The sequence below is a fragment of the Protopterus annectens genome, chromosome 2.part1, assembly GCF_019279795.1.
Source record: "Protopterus annectens isolate FY-2018-M chromosome 2.part1, PAN1.0, whole genome shotgun sequence".
In the NCBI taxonomy this organism is placed as follows: domain Eukaryota; kingdom Metazoa; phylum Chordata; order Ceratodontiformes; family Protopteridae; genus Protopterus; species Protopterus annectens.
Window position 1 is genome coordinate 1,465,018,388 of NC_056729.1, and position 20,860 is coordinate 1,465,039,247.

General features: G+C 42.3%; 1 protein-coding gene across 1 annotated transcript in view; it reads right to left on the reverse strand.

Annotated features, from left to right (window-relative positions):
* Positions 1 to 20,860, reverse strand: part of WDR19 (WD repeat domain 19) — a 3,663,919-nt gene that overhangs the window by 1,590,996 nt on the left and 2,052,063 nt on the right. Inside the window, exon 23 of the mRNA XM_044062937.1 lies at positions 3,221 to 3,303. Within this exon, the coding sequence (XP_043918872.1) occupies positions 3,221 to 3,303 (83 nt within the window). The remainder of the gene's footprint in view (positions 1 to 3,220; positions 3,304 to 20,860) is intronic.

Sequence of the window (20,860 nt, forward strand, 5' to 3'; positions counted from 1 at the left end):
AAGGGAGGCACAGCCCTCTAACTTAAACGGGTTATGCCTGGGAAACAGAAAACAAGGGTAAAGAAAGCCCCCTAACTTAAACGGGCTAAGAGTAAAACAGTTCTCTAATTAAAACAAACTGTTTTAAGGTGTTAGGAAGAATAAAAAGAAGCCAGGAAGGGATAACAAGCCCAAATGAAAGACGACAGCCAACAGCAAAAAACACAGCCACAAAAAATGGAAAAGGATTACACACTAAGCAATAACTTCAAAAAGTTAAATAACAAACAAAAAATTCACTTTCTTAATGTTAGAACAATAAAGGAAATACTTAGCCAGAGCTAGCAGAATGAGCACCCGATCTTGCTTAGCGGCAAATGAGATCTGGGGAAGGTTCTAGTGCATGCTGGGATAGGGTTTAGCCACGAGCTGGCAGAAGATCTCAAGCTTGAATATAAAGGCCGAGATGGATCTGAGGATCGGATCCGAACCCAACCTATTTAGAATGAAGGCAAGATAGGACAACATCACAGTGTAAATTTTAATATGAAAGTGTACCCAAATTCATTGGGGTCAAACTGTCCTGATCCCAACAATTATGATAGATTGCATAATTAAATAAACACCCACAAAACAAGTTTATCACCATACAATATTCCCAAAGTCAGGAAATCACCTACTGTAATGGCATTACAAATGCGTGGCTTAAGCACCCACAACATCAACTACAGACCTATTATGTCTCCCTAGCCTCTTATGTAAAGGTACAGAATGCATTACCTCAGATCTCAGTAGTCTGAACATTGAAAATTTCGTAAACCCAGATGCTCATCTTTCTAGTTTTGTCAACAGCAGTTCCTGCCTCTTTCATCTGATTAATTTCTTTGAAAAATTCACAGGAGCAGTGGATAACAATTATGCAGTAAAAACAGCATATATGTAACTGGCCAAGGTCTTTGACAATACTTAGGGAGGTTTGTAAATTGATATAATGCGTTGTGGATAGCTAACTGCTTGTCTAACAGACCTCAAAAGGTCTGAGTCACAGATACCAATTATGAAAGAAAAAGTTACCGGTGATGTAAGACAGGACTCAGAACTGGGCCCTATCCTATTTCCAGAAACAGGAGAACACATCTACTTGGATTACAGAGATCACTAAAATGGCAAAGTTTTGCGTAAGTCACAATAGAAATCAATTTTGTCACCTTATTTATTTTCCCTGACCTTAGGATGTTCAGACGTTTAAAACACAATAACAAAAAAGGACTGCAGTACTGCAGATCACCTTACCAACACTGCATCACAGAAAACTGGATCATCATTTTCACTCCTTGACAAAACCCTAAAATAGGCAGACTTTGGCCATGAAATTACAAAAGATAGTCAACCTCAGGCAATAGGCAAAAATTTTAGTTTTAATATTTAACATAGCCTGGAGAAGTACAGAGAAGGTCAGAAGGAGTTGCATTGTGTCTTTGTGGATTTAGAGAAAGCATATGACAGGGTGCCTAGAGAGGAGTTTTGGTATTGTATGAGGAAGTCGGGAGTGTCAGAGAAGTATGTAAGAGTGGTACAGGATATGTACGAGGGTAGTGTGACAGCAGTGAGGTCTGCGGTGGGAGTGACAGATGCGTTTAAGGTGGAGGTGGGATTACATCAAGGATCAACTTTGAGTCCTTTCTTATTTGCAATGGTGATGGACAGGTTGACAGACGAGATCAGACAGGAGTCCCTGTGGACTATGATTTTTGCAGATGACATTGTGATCTGTAGTGAGAGTAGGGAACAGGTGGAGGAGACCCTGGAGAGGTGAAAATATGCTCTAGAGGGAAGAGGAATGAAGGTCAGCAGGACTAAGACAGAATATATGTGTGTGAATGAGAAGGAGGATAGAGGAATGGTAAGGATGCAGGGAGTAGAGGTGGCGAAGGTGGATGAGTTTAAATACTTGGGATCAACAGTTCAGAGTAATTGTGAGTGTGGAAGAGAGGTGAAGAAGAGAGTACAGGCAGGATGAAGTGGGTGGAGAAGAGTGTCAGGAGTGATTTGTGACAGACAAGTACTGGTAAGAGTGAAAGAGAAGGTCTACAAGAGGGTAGTGAGACCAGCTATGTTATATGGGCTGGAGACAGTGGCACTGAAAAAAAGACAGAAGTCAGAGCTTAACGTGGCAGAGTTGAAGATGTTAAGATTTGCACTAGGTGTGACAAGGATGGACAGGATTAGGAATAAGTATATTAGAGGGTCAGCCCAGGTTGGAAGGTTTGGAGACAAAGTCAGAGAGGCAAGATTACGTTGGTTTGGACATGTGCTGAGGAGGGATGCAGAGTATATTGGGAAAAAGATGCTAAGGATGAAGCTGCCAGGTAATAGGAAAAGAGAAAGGCCTAAGATAAGGTTTATGGATGTGGTGAGAGAGGACATGCAGGTTTTTGGTGTGACAGAGCAAGATGCAGAGGACAGGAAGTAATGGAAACAGTTGATCTGCTGTGGTGACCCCTAACGGGAGCAGCCGAAAAAAGAAGAACATAGCCTGGTAAATGATGCCCTTTTCCCTTTGCATCTACAAAAAAAAAAAATAAGGTATGAACTTTGAAGCCCCTTTCATAATCAGCACATAAAGCCTCTATCTTAAAGAGCAAACAAAAGCAGGACTTTTAAGGTTATAAAAATTACTAGAATTTGGGCAATCATACTCCTCTTACAGGTAAGTACACTCTTGTTATACCTAGGCCTGCCAACCATTTAACGAAAATATTTCTTTCAATGCAGGCTCAGAACAACAATAAAATTATCTTTCACTTTTTATTGCCCATAGAAAAACATGTTTACACTTCTGATCATTCTGACTAAACAAGCATAGTTTCAGATATTAAACTTTAATACACCTTGAACAACTTAATTTCCCTCAGGATGGGTGACACTGCTCCTAGTTTTTTAACTTATTTGTATTTACGTTTGTAATAAGCATTCAAATGAAGAGCTAGACTGGAACAGGTGGACTTTATTAGACTGCTCAGAAATCTATAGCTATCTGATGCCGCCTCCTGGGTCCAATACTCTTAGTTTAGCTGTTCAGGAGAGACAGAAACAGGGGAAATAATGTCAGTGGTTTCAACAGTATGCTAGTTAAATCTCGGCGACAAGCCAAAACTCCAGAAATATAAATAAAACATCCATTTTTCTCAGCAGTTTAAAATTAAGATTCTTACACCAAATGCACATCACACATACTTACCAATTTTTACAGCGGATATAAACTGATGCTGCTTTGTCATAATACTGCCCTTTCTCATACAACTGTGCTGCTTCCGACAGTTGCTATACAACAAAAAACAAAATAAAAAAAATATATGAATACCAGTGAAGTGATTACACACAAGTATTCCAATTAAGTTGCAAGATGTTATTGCTTGATATCAAATGCACATCATTTATGTAACATAATAAAACATTCAAAAGTCTGTATTCATAGGCAGCATCTCAGACAATAAATAAAAATAATGTACTTGCTATAATATGGGAACCCCTTGCCTAGTCACCATTCACTTCTAACACTTAGGACTTACTATGAACTAAATGTTTAATCCGGTCTATAATACGTTATCGAATCCCGGTAACATCGACCACCACAACACCGACACACAAAACCCAAATCGCAAGTACGTTGAACCCCCTAAACCGCGAATTTTCAAATCTCGAACCGTCATAGTCGGCCAACACCACAGCGCGCTACATACTACATACCCAAACATAATAAATAAAACACATACATACACAAACCAAACCCTACTTCTAACACTACACTACACCTTACATACATTACTAACTATGCACTTACCTTAACCCGCACCCTAGCCCTAAGGTCTGTAACTATCGCACATTTACCCTACAGGCATATACCCAAACAAAACAAATAATCCACACACATACAGTTAACAAAACCCTACTTCTAACTGTACACTAAACCTTACATACATTGCCGATCTATGCACTTACCTTAACCCGCACCCTAACCCTAAGGTCCGTAACTATCGCACACTTACCTTACGGAGCTATACCACAGATGGGTCAATCATCACACTTCGACATTTCATGTTTCGCGGTTTTGTATGTTTGCCGTTATCGTAGTTCGCACTTTACATGCCGGTCTTCTGGTGTTCGATATTACTGGGATTCGATAACGTAATATAGACCCATTTAATCGAGGTAATTTTTTTAAGACCACCTGTCTTTTGATTACTGGGTTAAATACAATTACAGTAATCCCAATAGACACATTTTTACTCACCACCCTAGAAGAACAATTCAAGAGTTGTACACAAACATAAGACAGCGGTATAATACAAAGTAGTCTTGTAAAACAAAATACAGGTACCTAGTTACAAAAGTGCTGTGGCTTCTTTCCCGGTAGTTCACTGCAGAGGCTGCCTTTAAATGATGTAGTAACAATACTATACTTACCATCAAGATCACATTTTTTTTTACAACTGAAGTTACACTAGGGAGTAAAGCAGCTCAAGAATGCATATTTAATTTATAAATATATATAACATGAAGTTAAGCCACATGTAATCTCAGCTAAAGGGTAGAATGAAAGCTAAGAGGGAGAAACTGTAGGTCAGTTTGAGGAAGGAAAGCACATATAGAATTGCCTGAAAAATTTGCAGATGATCAGAAATTACAGAGATCATGTAACTCTAATATCCTTGGTGAATGAAATGTTTCTTTCAGTCTTAATACAGTAGTAAAAATGTATGTGAAACGCCCAAAAGCAAAGGAGGTGGAAATGACATGCTACTGCAAGTATCAATCTGTCTGTGTTTCTTCTCAATTTATTGCATGTGCTAGGAAGCTTAAAGCTAAACTTTCAAGTCAAGGGGTCAAAATCATGATATGGCTAGTGCAGCCTGACCATTACAGCATCCACAGTAATTGCACTGGGAGTGCAGAATGCCAACATTCTCCCCACCTTGATACAGTCCTGGTGGCCTAAAGGAAAGGAAGGAAATGGTAAAATGGAGTATGATCCTTGACAATAGCAAAAGAAAAAGACATCTGAAAAATATCTTTATCAGATATGCACATAGAGGACTTTTTTCCATTTTTCTGTTTCACTGAAGAGGTAACTTTAGCAGGGAGAGATGCTATCTTAGCTCTGAAAGGCAAAGAGGAAAGGAGATAAAAAAATCTGAGATATACAAAGAGGAGAAAGAAGGTCCAGTGGAATGGAACTAAAGTGATGCTAAGAGTTATCATAACAAAGACCCCCTGGTGTCCTCCTTGAATAATTTTTAGTCTGGCAGCAAGGAACTCCTTTGTGAAGTTTGGTATTTTAGTTATGAGCATCTCCTGTGACTACCTTGGCAGGGCTAAGTGTTTTTTTTTTTTTCCAGTGACAAAAGAACAACATGCATGCAGCATGCAGATTTTCCTGTATCTAAAGTACAGCAGAAGCAGGGACTAACATAAGCAAACCTCCATTACTGCTTTCGGTGCACTTGTATAAGATTGTGTACTGGTATGAGAGGCTGCAGAACTCTATAAATAGGTATAATTAATAAATAATATATATATTATAGGTTCATAGTTTTGTACTAGGCTAACTGCTCTTGCAGGCTATTTTAAGCCTAGCCAATTTCCCTTTTGGTGCTCAAATTAACCTACCCCATTTGGTTAGAGACTGGCCTTATCCCATCCTATGGTTCATAATTATATATTACCACTAATGAGAGTAACTGGGATCATGCCAAAGATAATTTGACGGGACCCATGCATGGAATAAAGCACTTAGGAGCTGCCTCTGTCCATCAGTAGTATAGGGGCAGTCCTGAGGTATATTTTCTGTTTCCCATCCACATATCGAACTTGTGCTTGAATATGGACAGGTATGAATTTTGTTTTATGGGGATGGGGAGCCTGTTTCAGGGCAGCTGTATCCTCTGTGAGATATACCCATCCCTCCAAACCATTCTGTTGACTTTGCAGAAGAGGCTTAGATCGCTAGACTGAGTATTTCTGATGCCATCTGACTTGCTGATGTGAAGTAAACCCATCACTATTGGCTTGGAGGATGCCTTGTATGCTAGACACAGGTCACCTCTTAGAAGTCTGTATGATACAGAGTATAGTGACAGGGCTTTAAGTTGGTCCATGTAGGCCATGTTTTTTAGGCCTTGTATCCTTTTAGTTAGGAATCTCTGTGGGCATTCCAGTTGTCACATCTGTCTAGACACATACATGCCAAAGGGGGCATTACATTCAGTGACTACCATAATGTGGGCTGACTAAAGGGGGACAATGATATCCTCAAATCTAGACACAATCTCTTTATTTATAAGCTGTGCATTATAGAATTACTTTCACACATATTGATCAAAGGCTAGGTCACTGTCCACGTAAGTTCCCAAATACTGAACAACTGGGTCCAATCCCCACTATCTCATCTCTTGACTACTCCTCTCACCATTTCTCCTATCTTTACTTGTATTGCCTTCATTTCATCTACCCATCCCTCTTATCTAAACTTGCACTACCTTCTCCTTTCACCATATTAACACACTGCACCAATCTTACTAACTCTCTAATACTTCTCTTATCTCACTCCCCTCTTACAACTCCCATCCACACGTTTTTTTTTTTCTAAATCTCCATACCAACAGCTCTACCCCTTATATTCAATTCCCTTACCTCTGCAGCAGTACCTCTGCCTTATGCTTTCTTTAGATGTCTCTCTACCATATTTAGTTTTATTCCATTGATATACCAGTTTCTCCTTAACTAATTCTATTATCCACTTACCTCTTTTTTATTATCCACCTGTTTCCTTCTTCCCATACTACTATTTCTGCTCCTATAACCACTTGTAATTTTTGAACTTACATGAATATCCACCCTCATAGGTAGGTACTAGGCTATCTGCCCGAAGGCATTTATAAGCCTAGCCAGAATGTGTTGGCTTTCGCCGCCCCCTTAGATTAGTTCCCTGTTCCTCTGTCCAGCAGAGCACTGAAGTGATCCCAGACGTAAACTTTCTGTTTTCCATCCACTTGTCAAGATTTCTTTTGAAGAGTGTTAGTGAGGAGCTCTGCCTGATGTAGATTGGGATCTTGTTCCAAAGCATGGGAAGTCTCTGGGACAGGAATCTATCCCTTCAGCACGTTCTATTTATTGTTGTGGTGAGATTTAGATCCCTAGAGCGTGTGGCTCGCGGGGATAAGGTTTTCTTTAGCTGGAGCATGTCCATCAATTCCGTGTTGAACATGGCCTTGTATGTCAGGCAGAGATCACCTCTGAGTAGACAGTATGCAACAGAGTACAGCTGTAATTTCTTCAGTCGAGCTGCATAGGGCATCTGTTTGAGGCCAGTGATTCTCTTGGTGAGGTACGTCTGTGGTCTTTCCAGCTGTTGCAGGTGTCTTGTAAGGTACATCCCAAATGGGGCGTTGTATTCTATGATGGGTCTGATGAGTGATGAGTAGAGGGGTACAATGACCTCTTTTGATCTGGATGCGAACCCTACCTGCAGCTCAATACAATAGATGTTTAAGCTTCTACTGCTAATGCAGTTTCAATGTTAAAGATGTTTATAGCACTGCAGTTATCACAATCCTACATGTCTAAATATTGTTCTATTATCCCAGCTATGACTATACTGTACTGAGTCTACCAAAAATGTCTGTATATTAAATTATATGCTTATATTATATAACAAAATGTTTACATTATGTAACTGAGTGTGTATACTGGAGCTTTTCTCCTTGGGCCTTCACTGAAAATGGGATTTGCTGCCCAGTCAGACTCTCCTGGTAAAAGGCAGTAAATAAATAAATAAATAACTCTTAGGGGCATATCGTCAATGTGGTTGTTTCCTGGGGTATTGTCAATGTGGTTGTTCTTTGGGGTATATAACTTCCTAAAGGATACAATAATGCATTTTTTGGCATTTAGTTTCAGTCCATGATTTTAGTACCAGTTGTTTATTCGGGACAAATCTTCCTGTTGGATGGCAAGGTCATTTGGGGATTCAGTGACCACTCCTAGCTTGCAGTCATCTGCAAACCTAGTCAGCCAGAGCCCTTTGGTATTGGCTTTTACTTCAGAAAAGTAGATGCAAAACAACAGAAGTCCCAGCACAGAACTCTGAGGGACTTCCTCTGGTGACTGGCTTCTTTGTGGAGGTAACTTCCACTATTTTAATTTCCTGTGTCCTATCTGTAAGTCAACTGGCAAATCAGCAGGTTACACTGGGGTTTATTCTCAGTTTATTTAGCTTTATTATTATGCATTAGTAGGGAATTGTGTCAAAAGCTTTGGCCATGTCGAGGTATACAATGTGTACCATTTTGCCTTCATCCATTGCTTTGGTGATTTTTTTCAAAAAAATCCACCAAGATAAGTAAGCATTACCTGCCTTAATGGATCCAAACTGAAATGGGTCTAGTGTTTGGAGGTTCCATATGTCCTGACTGATTAGTTGCGTAAGTACTTTCATAGCTTTGCATATCAGGCTGGTCAGACATGGGTCTGTAACTGCCTGTGTCTGTTGAAGGTCTTCCCTTATGCAGAGGAATGACTGCAGCTGTTCTCCATTCACCTGGTACAAAACTTGTATGAAGACTGAGACTAAATAGCGTTATTAGGGTTGTGGCTAAATCATGTTTCCTGCTATTTAACAATCATCCAGGGATACTGTAAGAACCCACTGATGCAGTATTTTTAGATTTTGATACCACTTTCAGGACTTGGTCTTGTGTGATTTCAGGTAAGTCATGAGGGACAGACTGACGGGAAAGAGGGGTAAAGTTAAAGCTAAGTTCATTGGCCAGTAGATTCACTATATCTTCAGCCTCAGGGTAGGTAACATCATTCATAATCAGTTCAGTGTAATTGCTGCTTTGTGCTTTTGATATTACAAACATAACTAAAAAAAGCCTTGTGACTGTCTTTGGCTTGGGTAGTTATTTTACCCTTAAACCTGGCTTTGATGGATTTTATAAGGCTCCTGAGTTGTTTATTTCAGTGACAAGGGCTATTAAGTTCTTAGAATTAGTCTTCTTACTTTTGGTCAAAATTCTTTTCCTTTTGTTGTAAAGCTTGTTGATACTATTGTTGTACCGCATGGGTTTGCTTCTGGAGTTTGCCCTGCTCTTGCTCCTACAGGGTACAACTGCATCTCTGCAGCTGCTTACATGCTGGTATAGTGTGGTGGTAGCGTACATTTCTGCTTATTCAGTGAAGTTAACTGGATTTGGTGGGGATTGAAAGTTGCCAGTGTATCACTTAGGAGTAGGCACTTTGTCATAAAAAAAAAATTCTTAAAGGTACCTTGAGTGGAAGGGATCTCTGTTTTCAATTTTATTTTGGAGGAGACTGCTTTACGGTCAGACCTAATAAATGATGAATATATGTAAGGAATGGTGCAAGATAGTCACATATTACTAAGGACAAGATCCAAGATGTTATTCCCCCTAGTGGGTACTCCTTACTAATTGTTTCAGGGCATCTGTATTTATAAGGTCCAGGAATCCCTGTGCTTGTGGCACTGGTAGTGGTGCATGTTTTCCAGTCTATAGTTGGATAGTTTAGATCAGCAAGGAAAATGGTATTAGGTTTAACACGGAGTGATTCTAGTTCCTGTAGATAGGTGCCATGAATTTCTTGCAACATAGAGAGAGTTCTATAGCTAGCTAGTATATGATATGAGACCTTTCTGATGGTTGTTTGGACATGAAAAAGCTCTAGTACATCATGCTACTACTTTACCACCTTTTTTTCTCCTTCTGTGCAGTAGCTAGTCTAAACATGTGGAAGATGCAATAACCCCGCACAGTTGGGAGTGCTCTCCTTTATTTTAAACATGTCTCAGTCACTACACAGATGTCAATGTCCTCCAGGGCGAGAAGGGCTTCTAGGGAGTGGAGTTTTTTTAGGCTCCCAGCATTGATTAACACCTTCATATTTTCCTTTGCTTGTTTTGTTATGTTGGTAGGATTATCAGATTGGCATTGCCTAAAACAGGCACTATGGGAGTGGACAATGTCTTTGCCAATAATCCAAACCCTAGTGAGGACAGATGTAGGCCATCCCTGGTGAAGTAGTGAGGTGTTATCGATCCTATCTTCCCAGGCTGACAAATACTGGAATCCCTTTCAATGATTTTTTTTACTCATATTGCAACATAATCCTTGGAGAAGGTAGAATACTGCTCAATGTTAGGCTCATAGCTGCCTTGGACACCCAGTCTGAGAGCTCTATCATGTCTCTCTTCACACAGCCTGGGAAGGTACACCACAAGCCACTGACACCAGCATGAACTATGACAGAGTCATACTGGTACTTGTTGTTCATAGACTTGAGTGCATGCATGATCTGACAGATCCTGGCACCAGACAAACAATTAACCATCAATCTTTCCTTGCTCAGCATGGTAAGAGGTACATCTGTATGTCTTACAGTGGAGTCACCTATAACAAGACAGTTTGGTTGGATCAGTGCCTGCTTTATGAGTAGAGCATCTGTGATTTTGGGACTCTTAGTGTTATGTGAGCAAGTAGGTTTAATTTGGTGAGTGTCCTTTGTGACTGTATTGTGTTCTGAAGATCTTTAAGGCTCAGGCAAGTTAATCTTTAGAACCTCAGCATATGAAGAATTATGTGTACTGTGATGGCTTTGGAGAGGTGTGACGTATGGTGTATTACTGATGATTTCTGGTGTATGAGTTTACTGTGTGGGAGATTTTTGCCTCCAAGGATAATATATGTACATCTCTCACATGCTGTTTTATGCTGTTTGAGTAATAGATGACTGTCAAAAAGAGACAATTCTTACACTGTCTTAAGGTACCCATCTCAATTAGGCTGTCTAGAGAAGTTACGGGAAAGTTCTGGTACATGAAACAGATAGGAATGACTTCAGGGGCAGGATGAAACTATAACTGCTTGGAGTTCAGTTTCAGGGTAATGTTGGGGTGGACCTTTACTATGTATTTAAAGTTTAATACGAAACAGCTAGTCTGGAAACCTTCTTATGTCACCAGTAAACTAATTATAATAAAACACTTATTAATACTAAAATCAGCACAAGTTGCATCAGTACACTCAATATAAAGCATTTTTATCAAAGGTCTTTAGCCTGGTGAGTAGTTTAAAAGGACAGACTTTGCAAAATTCTATTTATGTGATTATTCTCAACAGCCAATAAATGGGGACAAGAAGGAAATTTTGTTGTTAAATTATCATAAGGTGTAGGCAATAATTAGAAGTTGTGTACCTACCATAACGTTCCATGTTAGTTGTCTTCTTCTCGCCTTCTTTCTTGCTGGATGGGTTCGGAGCCGAGGCCACTCTAAAAGCTCGAGAGCTAGTTCCACCGGCTTGAGGCTCCCCTATATCCCACAATGCTAGGCGGTAACTCCTCAGATCTCGTTTGAAAGCTAGGCCAAGCAGGAAAAAACTCCATAACATGGAGAAAGGTAACCCACCTCTATAAGGCTGAGTGTGAGGTGTCCTAAACCTAACAGAGGCATATATAGAGGTGGTAGCATGGGAGAAAGATAAAGAGGTCACAAGACAATCTCCTCTAGGTCTGTCCAGGCTAGGGGGAAGGAGGGTGGGACGCAAGAAAGAAGGCGAGAAGAAGACAACTAACATGGAACGCGTTATGGTAGGTACATAACTTCTAAATGTTAAGTTGTCTATCTCGCTTGATTCTTGCTGGATGGGACCGTCCTAGCACCTTGTCCCAGGTGGCCTATCGGAACAGACTCTTGAGTACAGTGGAACCAAAGTTGGCTCGGCCTCTAGAGGCTAAGTCCAACTTATAATGAGATATGAAGGTATGGGGAGAAGCCCAAGTAGCTGCAGAACAAATCGAATCAATAGGCAGTCTGTCTTGAAAAGCTATAGATGTGTCTAAAGCTCTAGTCGAATGAGCCTTGGGTTTGGATGGCAGCTGTTGATGTCTGATCTCATAAACAAGGGTAATCAACGAAGTAAGCCATCTAGAGAGAGACACCTTAGAAACTGGAAGTCCCATTCTACCTTCTGCATAGGACACAAACAGTTGATCGGATTTCCTAGATTGTTTGGTCCTGTCTAAATAGTACCTAAGTTGGCGATGAACGTCCAAGCAGTGTAATCTCTGTTCTGATCTGTTCGAATAGTTAGGGAAGAAAACTGGAAGATCAATGGTTTGATTCAAATTTGCTGGTGAAGCTATCTTAGGCAAAAAGGACGGGTTAGTACGTAAAGATACCCTATCCTTATGAAACAATAGATAAGGGGGTCGACTACACAGAGCATGGAGTTCAGAGACTCTTCGAGCTGAAGTGATAGCTACCAGAAAGAGTGTTTTCCAAGATAGTAACTTCATTGAGTATGAAGCCGCGGGTTCAAAGGGGGAAAGAATTAAGAACGCCAGAACCAAGTTGAGATCCCATTGAGGAGGAGGATCCCTGATAGGTGGTTTGAGGAGAAAAAATCCCTTTAGAAAAGCTTTGCAGAGCTTGTGAGACATAATGGAAGACTCTGAGACACCGACATGAAAGTTAGATATAGCCGCCAATTGAACCTTGATGGTGGACGGAGACGAACCTGAGTGGAAAAGTTCGGCTAGAAAATCCAAAACAGACTGAATAGAAGCAGTGAAAGGATCTATATCCTTTGACTGTGCCCAACAGGAAAAACGTTTCCACTTACTATTATAAATCTTCCGAGTGGAGGATTTATGAGAGGCTATCAAAATATCGCGAACTGAGTGAGATATTAGAGGAAGCCTGGCTAAAGTTGGAATTGGAGAAACCACGCTGTGAGGTTCAGAGAAGGTAGGGAGCGGTGCAACTGACCCGACTGATGGGTCAGGAGGTCTGGAACTGGGTCCAGATGCCAGGGTTGCTCCAACAGATAACGGTGAAGAAATGGGAACCAAACCTGTCGAGGCCAGTAAGGGGCAATGAGGATCATGGAAGCTTTCTGAGCGATGGCTTTCTGAATTAGTTGAGATATCAGTGGGAAGGGTGGAAAGGCATACAGAAGTCCCCGGGGCCAATCGTGGACTAGAGCGTCTCTGCTGGGGTGGCCTGGTTGGGGAAAGAGGGTGAAGAAATCATCGCACTTGCTGTTTTGGGGAGTAGCAAAAAGGTCGCAGCAAGGCCGGCCCCACTTTTGAAAAACTTTCTCCAACACTGAATTCTTCAGAGACCACTCGTGAGGCATGAGAATAGCTCTGCTCAATTTGTCCGCAATCACATTGGACTTCCCGGGAATGTGCGTTGCTAACAGAAACCGCTGAGAAGAAATTGCCCATTGCCACAGTCTGAGTGCCTGTCGACATAGGGGGTAAGATCTGGTTCCGCCTTGTTTGTTGATGTACCACACTACAGACATATTGTCTGTCTGAATTGCTATAGTTCCCTTGGGAAGAGAGTCTTGTAAGGCTTGCAACGCTAGAAGCACTGCTCTCATCTCTAGGACATTTATGTGCAAGTGGCACTCGAAAGGTTGCCACATGCCTTGGACCGTCCTGCCCTGGTAATGCCCCCCCCACCCGATCAGGGAGGCGTCCGTTGTCACTGTAGCAACCGGAGGGGAAGGAACGAAAGGTCTCCCTAGGAAGAGCTGGGGAGATGTGATCCACCAAGAGAGATGATTCTTGCACGATTGTGTTATCCAAATAGGATGGGACATTGGAAGTCATTGGAAAGACCATTGCGTGAAGAGCATCCATTGTAAGATTCTCATATGGAAGCGAGCTAAAGGTAGAAGAGGGATGGCCGCCGCCATTATCCCTAAGACCTTCAGGATCAGTCTGGCTTTGACTTTGTTGCTCTGCAAGACAAGAGAGACTTGTCTGTGTATGTCTGCTATTCTCTGCTCTGTGAGTCTGGCTGACATGTTGACTGTGTCTAGATTTGCGCCTATGAAGGTAATAACATGACAAGGCGACAAGACAGACTTTTCGTAATTTATTGAAATGCCTAGTGTTTGACATGTGTGTAAGGTGTAGTCTCTGGCAAGGAGAAGATGCTTGGTGGGGGCTGTTAGGAGCCAGTCGTCTAAATATGGAAACACCTGGAATCCTTGTTGTCTCAGCTGAGAGGTGACCACTGCCATGCATTTGGTAAACACTCGGGGGGCTGTAGTGAGACCAAAGGGCAGGGCCCTGAACTGAAAATGACTGGTTCCCAGCCTGAAGTGGAGAAATCTCCTGGAGCGTCGGTTCATTCTGATGTGATAGTACGCATCCTGAAGATCTATAGAGCACATCCAGTTGTCCCGCCCCAGAAGGGGCAGAATGGACTGCAGCGTGACCATCCGAAATGTTATTTTCTTGACCAACTTGTTCAAGTTGCTGAGATCCAAAATAGGTCTCCAGTCCCCTGTTTTCTTTGGAACCAAAAAGAATTTGGAGTAGATTCCGGATCCTTGTTGGTCTGTTGTAACTGGTTGAATAGCTCTTTTTGCTAGCAGCTTTGAAATTTCTAATGCTGCTTACTCCCTTTGACTGGGTGGAACGTCTGGAAGGGATTTTCTGGACTGCTTTGGAATGCGAAAGAAAGGGATTCTGTAGCCTTCGGAAATGATAGACTGTACCCATTTGTCTTGAGTAAGGGAAAGCCAGGCTTCTGGGTACAGAGATAATCTTCCCCCGACTGCCTCCGAAGCTGGACAGTCGGGCAACACCTCAGGGATGCTGAAAGGGCTTGTCAGAGAAGGATTCTCGACTGCCCTGATTCTGCGGGCCCCCTCTGCCTCTAGGACGGCGTCTATTATTATTGTTCCCCCCTCTGCCTCTAGGGGGGGAACCGACTCTGTGCATCAGGCGAAACTCCTTGTGGTTGTTTGCGGAACCACATCTTTCCCCCCTTCTGGCCCTTGGGGTAAGGCCTAGAAGGAGTAGAAAAATGGACTCCGACGGCAGAGAGAGTCTTGCCATCAGTCTCGCACCTAATCAGGGTTTCCTTCACTTGAGGACCAAAGAGGGATGATCCATCAAAAGGGGAGTTAGTGAAGGACGCCTTGAAAGGGTCCGCAAAGTTACACAGCCGCATCCAGGAGTGCTGACGTAACGCCACACCTGTACCTGCAGCTCTACTCGCCCCATCTGCCGCGTATGAAAGAAGGCGCATGGAGGAGTTAGCTATTGAGTTGAGGGTCGCTAGCTGAGAGTTTATCCTATCCTGAAAACCCGCAGCTGTTGGATCCTTTAACATTTCACTTGCTTCCTTGAGCAAATCTCTCTGGAGACGAGTGAAATGACACAGGTAATTCAGCGAGCGCATCCGCTTCCCGTACCTGTCCATAGTCCTAGACTCCTTGTTAGGAGGATGAACAGGCACTGAAGGATCAGCAAGCTCCTTCTTGGTGGCTGCAACCACCACCATAGCATCAACAGAGATGCCTTTGGTCAAGAATTCTTTGTCTTTGGGGGCAGTGATAAATTTTGATGGTCTCCTGGGGGTGGGTTCCACTGAGTCAGGAGCCATCCAGACCTTCCTCGCCACCACTTCCATGAGGGGGTCAAAGGGAGGGGACACCCAGGAGGTGGAAGGGTGAGAGCCAAACGCCTCAAGATACACTGATTCATCCTCTGAAGGGTTGAGGGCTGACCAATTCCCCCTCTGTTTTAAGATTTCGAGGATGTCTGCGAATGAGACATCTTCAGAGGGGGAACGAGGGGAACCTTCAGAATCCTCTAAATCAGTGTCAGAGGTGACAGACTCAGGGGAGTCGATGTGCTTCTTCTTGCACTGCCTCTTCCTAGGGGACTCTCCTACCAGGTCAGGAGAGGCCTCGGAAGAGGAGGAGATCCCCACTGGGGATACTTGAGGAGCTGGCTATCTACGATCCGGGATGAGGGAGTGAGAAGAAATCACAGCAGGCACCGTGGAGGGAGGGGCAGATGGAGCCAACTGTGGGGTTGAACCAGGTTCCAACATGCTCCTCCTGGCCTCGAAGGCACCCCTGTCAGGCAGAGCCAGAGGTCTCCGCTCCGAAAAGCTGAAAACCTCCCTCGGCACCGACAGTGATGGCTCTGAGGTCGATGTCGGAGCCGAACTCACCAGCGCCGAAGCACTGAGAGGGAGAGCGGGGTCAGATAAGGGTCCAATGCCACTCGCCCCCTCGGAGCCGACGAGGGAAGTCCGGCGCCGAGATTCTTCCAAAGAAGACATCGGAGCAGACGACGGCACCGAAGACAAAGGTATCGGTTCCGACGCACCCACAGTCTCGGGTCCGAGCTGCCCCGGCTCCGAACTCAAGAGAGTCAGAGGAGGAACATTCTGAGTGACAGGATTAGCCATCGACTGTTGAGTCGGGCTCTGAAGCATTTGGGCCAGTGCCTCGGACTTAAGAAGTTGACTCACTACCCTCTGAAGGTCATGTTCTGACAGTCTCGACGACCTAGAGGAGTGAGATCTATGGCTCCGTTCAGACAACAATGAACGGAGCCGATAGATGGTGACCTGGACCTCTTTCTAGAAGTTGGTTCCGATAGCCTTATTGGAGCCGACTCAGCAGTGACTACCTCGGCTCCGGCCGGAGTCGAGGGAACAGTGGGAACATGTGTTCGAGAATCATCGGCTCCAGCTGGAGCCGATGTTCGAACAGGTTTCGAAGCCCCCTAAGACGACTCAGATACAGGAGCCGACGGTCTGGTAGGCTTGGAGGGTTTCCCCGAAGATTGAGTCAGGGGACCCTCAGGCTTCAATAAGCCCCTTAAAATAAGCTTATTTTTTTGCTCCTGCAGGACTCTAGGGCTGAAACCATGGCAAACAGCACATGAGTCCTGCAGGTGCAAAGGTCCCAGGCAGTATACACAAGAAGTGTGACCGTCTGTCAGAGACATCTTCTGACAGCACGAGTCACACTTCTTAAAGCCTGAGACCTTCGATTCTTTAGACATTTCTAAAGAAGATAGTGTAATCACTAACACTCACACACACACAGATTACACTAAATGAAATTAAACTAAATTAAACTAAATTAAACTAAATAATTCCCTGCAGAAAACACAGTCACTCCAACTACTAGGAAGGGAGGGACAGGGCCTAAAGGCCTAAGGGAAGAACTCTTGAAAGTTCTTGGAAAAAAAAGGGGGAGAATTTGCAAGGGAATGTTAAAGAAACTACCTAAATAAGTAAATAATACAGAAAAACTAACTTAAAGGGGGTCTATCTTAGTTAACTTTGTTTTAAAGTAGCTAAACTGAAGAGCCAGTTGGAAGAGCACCTCGATCGCTATAGCGGCAAACGAGATCTGAGGAGTTACCGCCTAGCATTGTGGGATATAGGGGAGCCTCAAGCTGGTGGAACTAGCTCTCGAGCTTTTAGAGTGGCCGAGTCGGAGCCGAGGTTCGGCTCCGAACCCATCCAGCAAGAATGAAGGCGAGATAGACGACTTAACATCATATATACTAGGTTTAAGAACACAGCTGTCAGACCCTTAGCTCTGAGTTGACTGGCCTAGAATTGCATTACTACAAAGAATTGTGCTAAACTAGCCTGACATACACTAAGTATATGAGAATAAAGCTAGGGTTTAATACCAACAGTTAGACCACTTACACGGCAACATGTAGTGCAACTATGCACTAGAATTACTAATACAGGCTTATAGACCTTAGCTAAAGCAGATACAGACTGTTAAAATTAATTTACAATTAGATCAAAAAATAAAAATGCTTTTCATTCCCTGATACAGCTAGTATACAGCTCAGCAAGCTCCTGCCTGGTGCCCTGCAGAGTTCTACAGCAGCAGAGAGACAAAAGAGAGACTTTGGAGTGATTAAGTATCATTTTTCTGCATTTTCATGCTACCTTTAACTAATTCCACCTAAAACGCCGATTTTCTAGAGTTTCTGTGATTTAAAAAGCTTGTTTCAGCTACATACTGTACTTATTTTACCGCCTGCACTTTAACAAAGTCGTTTTTGTGTTTAAATTACCTGTTTAACTGTTGTACGCTACACCCTCAAGTTTGATAGCCATTTCTGTGCATTTAAAGTGTGTTTTTGATTGTATCTGCTTTATTTTCTGGAAAAAAAAAATATATATATATATATATATATATATATATATATATATATATATATATATATATATACACACACACACTTGTTTTCCTGCCTTTCTAAGCTAGTATAGTCCAGTTTTCAGGTTAGTGCTGAATTCAGGGCTGTGTTACAATTTTCTGTGTTTGCCCATACCTTACTTGGATAGAAGGAAGTTTCTCTGTTCACTGTGAGTGAGGGAGCTCTGAGCAGCCTATCTGTCCCTGGATGAGTGGTTTCAGCCCAAAAATTAGTAGTTTATTGGCCATTGTGGGCTAATTTCTATCTCTTTCATTTCCCTGCTATAAAACCCACATTTGCACAGTTTTGCACGCTGGGCAGTGCCGGTTAGCTAGGGTATAACTATGCCCGGCTCCACAAAGTGTACTCTTCAATTTTTCCCTTGGAACTAGACAAACTTTCAACTTAAGCACTCAAACCATTCACTTCTCATCCTGGCACTTGCTCAAAACTCATAGCAAGCACTAATAAACCTTATCACTAGACCCACTATACTGTAGAGAAGGACAAGGCTCTTTATTCGATCTTACCAGCCATTCAGTAAAACAGTTCACTGAACCTATCCAGGCATGTCCAAAGGGCAGTTTCAGGTGTACTCTCTGGTCCAACTGGTGAATCTGGGCATTTTGAGGCAATGTTACAATTGCATCATGTACACAGACAACCCTCTCCTCCTTCCACCAAACACTAATACATGCGAGAGATGCAATTATACAGCCAAACTGGAGGCTAAGCTCTCTCAACCCAAGACTGGACCAGGAAGTCAAGAGGAGAAGGGAATTACTTGCATCACACCACCAGTCTCACACAGACCTATGAAACCAGCACTGGCAAAAAACACACATAAATACACGAAAACATACTTGGAGGCTCTAAATAAAAATCTGCAAAAGCAACAGAGAGCTCCAAAGCAGACATCCAAGCAAACTCTACCCTCCAACACAAACCATGAAATACATACTTCACAAAACCAGTGTGCCACACAATCACAGCCCTTAAGGCAAAATAAAATACCCAACACACTAGTAATAGGTGACTCTATAGTTAGGCACACTGACGTCCCATTCACTAGGCTGAACAAGGAGAAGGTTACTGTTAGCTGCCTGTTGGGTGTCAGGATCCGCCACACAACACAAGCACTCAGGTCACTCCAGAAAAAGTACAAATATGACTTTGTCATTGTCCATGTTGGTGTGAATGACCTGAGCTGTACCTCACTGGACTACATGAAAAGATACATGGAGGAGCTCTCTGATCACGTAGCCTAGGCTGGTATGACCCTGACCCCGAGTAGCATCCTGCCCTCACCAAGAATGATACCACGGTATAGAGAAAAATGGATCAATTTCAACAATTGGCTAAGCTTCTGGTGTCATTCAAAGGGGATCCAGTGTCTGTCAGCCTGGAATGACATGTTCGACAAGCCACGCTGCTTCGCTAGAGACGGCTTGCACCTGTCACCCTTAGGCTTTCAAATACCGGCCAAGGCTCTTGCCACCCCCATAGTGCCTTTTTTAGGCAAGGCTCAAAAGACAAACCCACCGCCGTAAATAGCACAAGTAACAAAAAACTGAGGGTAATGCTACCTCAAAATGCACACACTCGAGGCACATAATGGTAAAGATTATTACTCACTTGCATTAATGTTCTTTCTGTGTCACACAAAACTGAAAACAATATACAATATAAGCAAATCTGCTTCTTCTTGACTGGGCTGGAACAGTTCTTGAAAGAAATTAAAAGAACTTCAGTATGAAGCAAGTTTTAAAATTTTTCAAACTTGCACTTTATATACGGTTTCAAAACCCCAGTTGTGAAACTCGTCCCTTGGGTCAATACCCTTGAAGGCTATATGAAACAGTTAAATATATGTGCATGTTAAGAATATACTCCACATATATTAACGTTGTCAACATCATCTTCATTATTTTGTCTTTGAGAAGTTAGAAAGTGACCAAAAAGTCACATCTTTGTTAGAAATTAAGGCAATGTGCTTCTCTAAAGATGTATGGAAATGAAAAAAAAAATCCACAGAGTGCCACAGGTAACATTTTCCAGTTCATTAGCCATCCCCAACTATTTGAATGTTACTGTATCAAAATGTATAATGCTACCTGTTTACTTATCAAATTCTGGGTTACGTATATACCAAATCTACTTGCACACTAATGTCCACCACTGCATATTAAAATCTACAACTGGTCTACTCAGCACAATTTAAAGTAATTTAAATTAAGGTTGTTATAGTTGGATTACCACATTTATCCTTTAATGATGGTGATGGAAGTTTCTCTAAACTGCCACTCTGCATCATGAATAAATTCCAATAGCCTGAAAAAACATATTTTGGAACACAAATTTTTCTAGCAAAATCTAGTTGTTTAACTGGATTTACGGGACAAATGGAAGAGCAACTCTCAGTAATACCTTGTACCCCTCAAATCCATGTAATGTTTTAAACGGATACAAACTCTATGATAGATTAGTTTAGTTTACCTGTTTCACTACTCTCCTCACCCATCATTTCTTACTCTCTTCCTATTTCCTAATTTATTTACTCTCGACTTACATGTGTGTCCCTCTCCTTTCTTTCTACTCTTTCCCCTTTAACCATTGCTTAAGCTATATTTGAGCCCTAACAACATTAAGTTTTACATATGGGAACATGTTGTTTAACTACTGCAGTTTTAACGCAGACAGTAATGGTTTTCAAACTATTTAGAAAAATGGGTACTTACTTATTATTGCAACCACATTTTGAGCAGCAGAAGCGGTTCATTTTCCTCCGTTTCTCATTTCTATATATATT